Genomic DNA, 10,922 nt, shown 5'->3' with positions numbered 1-10,922 from the left:
ATAAGACTGCATTCCCCATGTCTCCCTGGAGAGGGCGCTCTTCCCTCCAGAGATTTGTTTAGCAAACAGCTAGAGGAGGGAAGTTGGTAAATAGTGTGTTGCAATTGGATGTGGGACTGAGGGAAGTTTGAAGCCTGACTAGACTTCCCTGGAATTCAGGGGCCTTTCAGGCTGATGTCTTGGAGATGGGCCAAGCTGTTCAGATCTGGATCCAGACTTTCCCAGAGGATGAAGGGGCAGGATCCAGTGTTCAATTTGGACTCAACTAGCAAACACTAACACAAGCCACAGAGAAAGGAATAAACACACCCCTAAGTGGTGCACTATTGCACAGTTAGAGCCCAGGAGCAGGGAGGAGGAAAATTCTCCTGATTTCCACCCACTGAGCATGAGTCGCTGGAGCTCTCAGCCTCTTCAAACCCAACCGCGTGATGCTGCCCACAAAAAAACAGAAGAGACAAAAGCCAGACCCAAAGTGACATCAGTTCCTTTAAAACACAGAACATTTCCCACCATGTCAACTTCAAGATTCATCCTTTGTGAGTTCAACGAATGTACAGTAATAACCAGAGAGAGAACACCGGGAATGGGGAAGACAGGGCACAATCATGAACAACGTCCCTTCTGCTGAGGTACAGCTGAGACGTGCAGTGCCAAGCAAAGGCACAGGGGTGTCCAGGGATCCATGGACTTACTTGGAGACAGAAATCTCCTTTCATGGCAGCAGAGGGTGGCGCCTGCACTCCAGGTTGGGTGTGCAATTGACGCAGTGTATTGGTGGGCAATGGAGGTCTGGACGAGCAGAGAGTCAGGGACTGGACTCCTCTCCTACCCCAAACCAGGGCTCTCCTGACAAGTTAGGAGGTGGGGGTGGGGACGAATGCGCACTTTACTCATGCAGTGTGGGTGTCATAATGGAGACTGAACTTGCCCCTGAACTTGCAGAGTGTGGAGGGGTGGGATTCTGGGTCCACAGGCACCGGACCCCGCCATGACATCAAAGTGCCGAGATCTGCAGTGTGGGTGGCACAGGAGAATTCTGGTCTTGGTGCCTGTTCAGCTTATATCTGCTTTGTGCTAGTGACTGGTAAGGAGGCCCCTTGGGCCCAGCCTGGCTGGTCTCCTCTTCATAAATCACAGCTTTGCTGCCTGGCTGCTCCCGCCCCATTCAGGTCTGTAAACAGGCACGTGTCATAGCTAGACACCGGGCAAGAGCCAGGCAAGTGTTTTCAATCAGTCATTAACATCGGCAACTGCCTCGTGTTGTATCTTTTGGACCTGCCCCCTCCCCCTGCTGTGCGCGTCAGACGATGCTGTGCCTCACGCCAGACTCGCAGGGTGTATCGAGCTGTGTGGGCCTGACTGGTGCACACCGCTGGCAGCAGACACACTGCAGGAAGTCAGAGACATTGTGCCGAAAGAGCTGGCGGCATGGGTGCAGGTACTGGAAGAAGAGGAGCATGAAGAAGATCGCCAGACAGTAGCCTACCAGCAGCTGCAGCACCAGCAGTGGGGCGCAGATGTAGTCAAACACGTCTGTCTTGAAGAGGTACCAGAGGACAAGCAGGACAGCGTTCTCTGCCAGCCGCACAGCATAGTACATGGCCAACCGGCCCCAGTTCTGTGCCTTGTCTATCAGGTCCCGGTCAGCCAGCTTCAGCTGCACAGCCGACCAGCAGAATATGTTGATGCCAGCGTACAGGAGGGTGACGGAGCACAGCACCACCACGGTGCCCACCCGGCTAAAGTTCTTTTCAACATTGTCGGGCAGCTGGGCGCCACTACACCAGAACTGCACCCACGGCAGGAAGAAGAGGATCAGCAGGTTGGCGAGCATAATGGGGATGATCCAGTGCTTGAAGACGCTGCAGAAGAGCACCAGGACGGCCACACGGGTGGAGATCTCCAGGCTGCGCCACAGGATGATACAGATGAATGCCAGCGGCCGCAGCTGGACCTTGTAGTCATCGTATTTTATCTGGATGGCCAGGATGTTGCAGACCAGCGCTCCATAGGTGACTGATACCAGGCAGATGCCCATCAGGACTGCTGCATGGGAGGGAAGAAAGGTGGTGACCAGGGGTGGTTAGAGGTTACACAGGGCAATGCACACATGCTGCTCTAGTCCATGACTTCCCCTCTGCCCAAGCAGACCCTGGGTCAGGCACAAAAGTCTCGGTGTGGACAGGGGCTTGGAGTGGGTACTGAGGGGGGGGGGAACAACTCATGCGCAATTCAAGCAGGCATTGAGGAGGGATGACTCCTGGAGGGTGTGTGCAGGGGTTTGGAACTGGCACTGGGGCAGAATGGCTCACAGTGGTATGAAAAGGGGCTGGGAGCAGGCGAGGAGCAGGGGAGGAATAGCTTGTGGCAGGCAGCAGCAGGGGCCTACAGCAGCTGCAGGTGAGGGACAGAAACAGTCTGGTTAGCTAGGTCCCAAATGGGAAAGGAATGTCCCAGCCGAGAACGGCCTGGTGAAGACAATATGTCCTGGTGCCCTAAATCCTCCACAGCAAGCCTCTTTCTTCTTCCTGTATCTATAAGTGTAGCCACCCAAGACCCTCTTCTGCCCAAAGTGGGAACATTTGCATTCCTTCTTACCTGCTGGGTGAGTGGGTGCTCAGCAGTAGGTTAATGTACCATCTACACCGTCCCTCACCCCACTAATTCAGACAGCTAACAAACCCCATGTCACTCCAGAAAGGAGATTCAGTTGAGCCCAGATGCCAGCAGGCCCAGAGCCATGGCTGCCCCTGCGTCAGCTAGGCCTGAATTTGGCTTAAGACCTCTGCGTTAGGGTAAAATTCTGCTCTTGGCTGGGGTTGTGCAGTTGTAACTGGGCAAGATCTGGTGGCCCAGGTGCTCAAATACAATGGGGAGCGGTGTGGTACAAGTACTTAGGTAGTTAGTGCAGTAGCAAGGCTGCAGGACAGCCATGAATCCTGTTTGGCCCTATTCCCTTTTCTGTCTCTACAACTATAACCTGCCCAGGCCCTGTCCAGACTGAGGCTTGTTAACTGCATTGGACTCAGTCATCAGACACAATTATTGCTGCGATCCGCACCTAACACAGTTATAAACTAGGCAAGAAAGTGGCTGCAGACTTGCGACGGGGCAATCTCTGACAGATTCTGCTAGGAGAGTTATGTTTAAGCAAGTCTCTGTCCACCCTTATTTAGTGACTAATGTCCTGTGAGCCACAGCAAGTCAATGCAGGACATACTTTGTCTCATGTTTCAGCAGCAGCCAGGCAAACGATCAGATACTATGATATCAATGTACTGTAGTACATGTGGGAGGAGTGAGCTTTTGTCCTGTGTGTTACAAAGTCAGTCTTTATATACAGGAAACGTAGCTGGCCTGGTCACTCTAGTTCAGCCTGGACAGGGAAACTGTGCTGCAGCCATAAAGGAAAATTGCTTTTGATCTCAGGTTTAGTAAGTAAATGATGTATTTGCTACTGTGGCATGTAGATTCAAGATGTACAGACAAGCTCCCTATGCAAATACCTTAGCTAGGGTTACTTTCCTGCATCTGTTGCTGGAATGGCCAGAGGTTTTATTCCAGAGCTTCTCAAACATTTCCTTAGTGTGGATCACACCTGAATGGAGATTTTCTAGGGGACGCTTTCCCTCACATTCATGATCACACAGCATCCCTGGGCAACTATGGCACTGGCTTATGTAGAAAAGTAATACTAGGGGGGAAAGGTGCTTTTAACTGTCCTGCAAGGAAGGCAGGCAGCACAGTCTGGCTAGTCGGCACTCCATGAACCACCAGCAAGTCCCCAGTGATGCATGGACCACAGTGTGGGACCCAGAGTGTTTTACAGTTACAGAGGATACAGAGTGTACAGGTAGACCCTGGAAGGGCCTCATGGAATGAAAAGGAGAGTTTCTTTCTGTGCTTTGTGAATAATCTCCTCTTCTTTCCTAGAGAGCAATGCATTATTTGTGACCTGGAATACTGCTCATTGCACAAAACCTTAAATTGCACGTGGACATGAAGATCAGTGGAAACTGGGTGTCATTCTCCTATTAATTCACGCCCCTTTGGGTGTGTAAGTGTTTAGCAGCTTAAGGCATATGAGACATACACAGGAATGGAAATCTCCACTTTCTGAACTAGTAAACTTTTATGTAAACTAGTGATAAACACCAGTTTCAAACTAAAATTTCATACAGACAATGCCTTGTTTATACTGCTCTATATACTATACACTGAAATGTAAGTACAATATTTATATTCCAATTGATTTTTCTTATAATGCTATGGTAAAAATGAGAAAGTGAGCAATTTTTCAGCAAGTGACACTTCTGTATTTGTATGTCTGATTTTGTAAGCAAGTAGTTTTTAAGTGAGGTGAAACTTGGGGTATGCAAGACAAATCAGATTCCTAAAAGGGGTACAGTAGCCGGGAAAGGTTGAGAACTACTGCATCAGGAGGTTACATTGTTTACATACATGAGGAATTGGAAAGCTTGGTTTACGCATTTACTGATTATATGCCCAATCCTGCTCCCAGTCAATGGAAAACCTCCCTTTGACTTTAACAATAGTAGGCTCAAGTTGTAATAAATTAGATGCAATACTACTGTTTTGTGCTGCTAGAGCTGCTTCTATCTGCAGCTCTCACAGCGCTTCACAAACATTCATTAATCTAGCCTCACCACACCTGCAGGAGGTAGGTACATGCTGTTATCTTCAGGGGAAAACTGAGTCACAAGTTAGAGCTTGCTTTAGGTCACACGGGAAATGTGTGGCAGAGCCACACAAGGACCTAGGTCACCTCCCTTCCTGGCCTGCACCTTATCCATGAGATCATCTTCCCTACCCAAAGCCAATTTACTTTACCAGTCCTGGGCCAGGTCCATGCTTAACTTTACTCATGGGAGCAATCCAGTTGAAATTTATAGCCCCCATCCCTGGCTAGTGAAATCAACAACGCTACTAAGTCAATAGGGCTACCATGAATCACACCAACCAAGGATATGGACCTATGGGACCCCCTCTGGCTGAGATTCTGTGCTGTGCCTCTCAGAGGAGCAGCATGAACTTGCAGCCCCGGGGGGAGGGGAGTTATGGTGGTTTTAAGCCACTTTTGTTCCCTCCCCGTCCTGGACCAGTCCAGGGTCTGGAGAGGCCCTTGGAGTAGCTCTGGGAGCCTCTCTTAATTACCATAGCTTCCCCCAAATCTCCCCAGTGATGCAAGCTGTGGCCTCACTCCGGCACACCACTCCTGCCTCAGCACAACCCATACACCCCAACTTGCAAGGGGGTCCTAGGAGGTAGCCTTATCTTCCACAGTGCCCCTACCAGGGGAATCCTTCCATGCTGGAAGCAGGGCGTTTTGGGCCTCTTTACACTGCTCCTGCCCTTTCACACAACATGAATGGCTCAAAGCACGAGTGAGGCGCTCACCCTCTAATTCTATTAAATGAGACTGAGACGGTAGCTCTCAGGATTTTATAAGCAGAGAGTCACTACACACAGCACTCATTGTACATTAGGAATAGCAACTGATTGGATAAAACCCAATTTCCGCCTCATCATTTATACTATTAGCTTAAATTAAGGTTTATTTTGGTTTGGAGTCTGTTTCCTTGCCTGGATCCTAAGAGCTTTAGTGATTTTTTCCATGGACGTCATATGAACTTATCTGTGGCTGCACCAGATTTAAATGTGACTACGAAAAATTCTTTTAACATATACGTAACAGTAAGATGAGCTCTGGAATGGAAGCAGCTTCCAAAGGAGACAATCACATAAAGGGAGATGTTAAAGCCCTACCTCACTATGCCCCTAGTGGAGATGGGGATCTAACTTTTATGGCCTTCAGCACCACGGTACCATATCACCTCACATTGGTTCATGGATTTTAGCCTCCCAACACCCCTATGGGGTAGGGAAGCATTATCCCCAATTGACTGTTGCGGGACTGAGGCACAGGGTAGACTGTGACTCTATAAGGTCACACAGGCACTCAGTGGGTGAGACAGGAATTGAACCCAGATGTCCTGAGCCCCACACCAGTGCCCTAGCCACTAGGCCGTCATTCCCTCACCTACAGGGCTTAACTCTACAAGAGAGAGAGAGAGTCCTGCATGGAAAAATAAGCCAGGGACTGAACTAGAGATGTTTCTTTTCCATCCTTTTTGGGTGATACATCAAGTTTAGAAGACTTAGATCTTAGCTGTATGAGCCAGTGCCTAAGACATCCTATTCAGCAGTGTGCTGCCCTACCGGCCATGGAGCTTTTCTCTGGTACGAAACAGGCTCCACAAAGATGTTACCCACAAGTCTGAGTTTGCTACCTAAACATTCCCCTCTAGTATCATTTGGATACTGCATTGGTCTTCACCTGCTCTCCCAAAGCATGGTGCAGCATTGCTATGTGCTGTTAAACATCTGTCACCTTCCATTCCAGAGGGGGTTGAACTAGAGGACTAGCCTGTTCTTATGAGACTTCCACTGTGCATTTGCAGACCTGATAGACTTGGATAAGCACTCAAATTTCTGGGCCTGCAACTTGAGCCTCACTGGTCACTACCCATGCTGCCCCATTCCTCCTTTACCTCTGGCAGTAGGGACATACATCTCAATGATGCTGATGTACAGCTGCAGTGTGAGCTGCGGGGTGGAGCCCAGGAAGGCCTGGATCACTGCCATGCGCTTGAAGGCATTGCGGTGTGTGACCAGCTTGCGGATCGAGTGGCCGACCTCCTGCTCCAGCTCCACCTCAGAGCCCTTCCTGAGCTTCTTCTTGCGTGTGATGGTAACGTATGGCTCCTCCTGCCGCCCCGAGCAACAGTAAACCACCAGGGCCTCCACGCACCTGCACAGACAAAGCAGCCCATCAGCTCAGCCAGCCTGCACCCTCACCAGGGACCCTGTCATGCTCCTCTGCAAGTCTCTCCTTGTCGGCATCCTCCCCAGCAGGAGTTTGCTGATTCCACTCAAGCAGTTTAGCAAGGAGGCAACTAGTGAAGGAGAGCATGGCAAGGCAAACAGCACCCCCGTTCCCAAACCAGGGGCAGGGCACTATATTTGCATTTTGGGAACCATGCACCCCAAAACACGCTTTGCTCTTCTGCAATGCTTGAAAGGAGCAGGGGTGTGTGTGTGTGAAAGAGGGAGAGATCCCCTTCCTAACCTGTTGGCATGACAGTTCTGGCAGCATGGCCTTTCCCCCCTTGTCGTCCATACATTTTGTTTGATTTACTTTAGCCCAGGGAACAGGTACCCTGGAGTCTTTGCCACAACCAGGTCCTCACTGGCCTCCTTAGAGTAAGTGAAGGGTTGGGGGAGTGGCGAGTCCTTCTACTTATGCTGTATGTGGTAGTTTATGGTTGGTTTTGCCAGCCCTGGAGACCATTCTTACACTGTGCATCTCTGAAATATTCTGGCCCTTGGTTTTCTTTGGAAATCTGCATTACATTACTCTCAGCACTTGTAAGAGTCAGTTCAATATCCATCAAAATCACTAGGAGCAGAGTAAGTATGAGAGAAAGCTCTTTTCAGTAAATCGTTTCTCTAACACCTAAATGTGTTTAGCTTCAGCTTGGAAACCAATGCGCTCTAGGACTGATTGTGGAAAACTTTATTAGGACAATCAGTGGTACAAGAGAAATCGCCATTTTTCAGACCAAGTGGAATTAGATCTCTGCACCACTTCTCTTATGGGACCCGAGCCTCGCCTGGTTACACATTGTGTTGCAAACTCTGGACTGAAGCCACATTCATCTGAAAGGACCAGTTTTCAGTGAGCCCAGAGCCAATGTATGACTCAGTGAAACTAGGTGAGACTCAGCAGTTTGGACTCCAGGGCTGCACTTGAAAGGGTTTGCAGACAAGTCTCTCTAGAACGTTGCGAGGCGCCTCTCACTTCAGCCACGTGCCTGCAGACGTCACAACAGAAGGCATTACAGGCACTCTACATTTGGCCTTTTGCTGCTGAAATGGATGGGGGCCATTTGCAGCATCGTCCCCTTGTAGAGAGATCTGGCTGTATGCTTTCACACAGCTAGAGTCTGCACAGCAAGATGAGTTAGGCATTTGGGGCAAGGTGTGGGATCAGAGAGGCCCTGCAGATGGCCTCTACTCAGTGGTACAATTTATGCTACCATTAAAACTGGCAGTGGAAATTTAGCCCTAAAATAACTGTCTCATCCTGATCAAATGGCCTGATGGAAGTCCCCAAAAACTTGGATATTCGGTCAAGGACAGCATTATCCCATTAGAGCTGAAACATCGCGTGCTGAGGGACACCCTGATACTCCTCCATTCTTTGCTTCCTGTAAGAAGGTGTAGTAGCTCTGAATCTCTGGGGGTTTGTGGGCACCGCATGAAGTGGAGGGCTCTGAGTTAGTTGTTTAGATGCCAGCTAGATATGCCATATTGTCCTGCTTATCTCCTTCCCAAGAATTCTCCATGGAGACACCTGAACACTGGGTGCATCCCAGGGCAACTGACACCCTCGCAGGCTGGAAGAGAGACACCTAGCCTGTTCCCCAGCCCAGCTGGAAACAGAAACTGGTTTTAAAAGCTTTATTATTTTTTTAGTGAGCTCTAATGCAGCCAGCATGGCTTTCCCACAACATAGGGTATGTAAAAACAGGCTGTCTTGCTGGAATAGGCAGAGCTAACACCGGGAGGGGCAGATTCCTGTCTGGAAGGAGGAATCACTGTCATTCTCTAGGAATGAGACCTAGGCTTCTTCCCTTCCTGTTTACTGCACCCAGCTCCTCCAGTCTCCCTTGGGTCTATGGCTACAGCAGCCTGGGTGGCTCCCTGCTCCTAGGATTTTATTGTTCCAAAACTCACCCATTTGCACCAATGCTCTTCTCTTCCTTGTCCCATGTCTCCCCATCTCATTCTTCCCACATCATCAAACCAAAGGTGACAGCTGCCTTCCCTCAGTCAGAGACAGGACTCCCAGCCACACCTTATTCTCATCTCAGCTCTGAAACAGCCCCAGCAAGAGAATTTGCCCCTTCCCCCATGCCATACAGCTGTGACTACACAGACTTCATTAGCCAATTCCCTGTTTCTCAGTGTGGCCAACTAACTCAGAGGGGACAAGAAGTGCAAAAAGCAATCATGAAAAAGAAGCCTTTGTTAGAGAATAGTTCACTGCAGACCTCCCTTACAGAGAGACAGTAAGCCTTTAGTCTGGAAGGGGTGAGGCAGGAAGCTGCCTGGGTAGGTTCCAGTGACCACTGTCTTTGGGGGAGATGGCTGGGTAGGAAACTCCTGTGGTTCATTTCCATTGGGGTTAGGAGGAGAAGAGGAAATCTCCAGGGCGTTATTCCTCTGAGCCTGTCTTTGGGTAGAGGAGAGAGAGAGAAAATGGAACTATTTTGAGATAATGAACTGTCTCAGCCTCATGAGGTTTTGCTAAGTTACAGATTCTATTTTTTGTAAGGCAGCTGAATCCAAGCCTAAACCTGGTTTGCTTACTTGACCTTTCATAACTACTCTTGCATTGCTGTGGGCAGGAGGAAATAGGTTGCAATCTCCCATATAATGCTAAAGGGAACCAAATGCAGTAGTCTGGAGCTCCTGGCACCTATAGAATCATGGAATATCAGGGTTGGAAGGGACCTCAGGAGGTCATCTGGTCCAATCCCCAGCCAGATTTTTGCCCCCAAATGGCCCACTCAAGGATTGAACTCATAACCCTGGGTTTAGCAAACCAATGCTCAAGCCACTGAGCTATTCCTCCCACCACATAACTAGCATGTACCACAGGGAAGGATCTAGGAACTACCCTTCAGCTCCTACACCTCTCCCTACAGGGACTGGGGCAGCTAAGAATTTACCCACAGCCAGAGCTGCTACTACACCACTCCCCAGAGAGCCTCTCTAGTAACAGTAATATTAGCCTTCATAATGGTTTCCACTGACAAAGCACTATACAAACAGTAACTCTCAGCAGGGTAGAACTGTAATGGATGAGAGCTCTATCACAGCCAGTGCTCCTGCATCATCCCCTAGGAGAACTCTGTACATGAAGCTTCCCTGGTCAACACAGTGTCCCTGGGACTGACTCAATGTGCAGCTGGTTGACTCAGGGAACAGATCATCTCATCCCTAGTTCATTGGGGCAGGGGAAGGGGGACGTGTATGTATTACAGGGGGGATGGGGAGGTATTCATGCTGCTCACCTGATGACAGGACCCAACTGTAGAATGTGCATCAGTAACACCAGTGGCTTATCACTGGTCAAATCCCTGTGGACAAAAATGAGGGTCAGCTGGACCATGATGGATGGATACAACATGAAGAGAATGGTCATTGCAAGCCAGAAGTGATCATCAGAGTGACTGTAGGAGGAACACAGGAACCCAGCAGCCACACACTCGCCACAGAAGAGAAGTGTGGAGAAGATGATACTGAATGGTGGCTTTGTCTTGGGGGCTACAGGGGGCTCCCCTGTTTTTTCTTCAAGTTGGGGTGGGTCTGAACATTCCCCAATGGGAACCTCACACATGTTGTCCATCCTTGGAACCCCAGCCTCTCCAGTCTTACCAGCTCTGAGCTATTCTCCCCTTCCTTGAGCCCCAGAAGTGTTTAATGCAGTGATGAATTAACCCGGTTCAGCTCAGGAGCCTTTAAGAACCATCCTTTTTCAGTGGCTGTGCTCCCTTTCTCTGGGATGCAGCCTGCTACGAGGGGCGACGTGTAGTGTGTGTTGAATCAATCTACAAAAGAGCATTGGCTGTACAACTTCCTCACTTTCAACCCAGAGCCAGGCTGCTTCTGCCGGTCACGGGGCAACTGTACCCTAGACACGGACAACAGCAATGGCTCCTCCTAGCGAATGGTGATCCGATGCCAGGGAGGATAGCCTGGGGAGAGCTGTCTTGGCTTCTGTTTAAAAAAATAAAAAGGGAGTATCAAATTCAGGCAACTGAACTGGC

At 49.6% G+C, this 10,922-nt stretch overlaps 1 protein-coding gene across 1 annotated transcript; it reads right to left on the bottom strand.

The window, feature by feature from the left end:
• Nucleotides 1-470: 470 nt before the first annotated feature.
• Nucleotides 471-10,501, bottom strand: XKRX (XK related X-linked). Its single transcript, XM_039487920.1, has 3 exons — nt 10,167-10,501; nt 6,576-6,835; nt 471-2,049 (listed from the first exon to the last, which is right to left on the bottom strand). Exons 1-3 carry the CDS (start codon nt 10,499-10,501, stop codon nt 1,304-1,306), a joined length of 1,341 nt encoding a protein of 446 aa, XP_039343854.1. The 3' UTR covers nt 471-1,303.
• Nucleotides 10,502-10,922: the final 421 nt, after the last annotated feature.

This window comes from Mauremys reevesii, linkage group 9 (genome assembly GCF_016161935.1).
Source record: "Mauremys reevesii isolate NIE-2019 linkage group 9, ASM1616193v1, whole genome shotgun sequence".
Classification (NCBI taxonomy): Eukaryota; Metazoa; Chordata; order Testudines; family Geoemydidae; genus Mauremys; species Mauremys reevesii.
The sequence above is the reverse complement of the archived record's forward strand: the minus strand, read 5'-3'. Positions and strand labels throughout refer to the sequence as shown.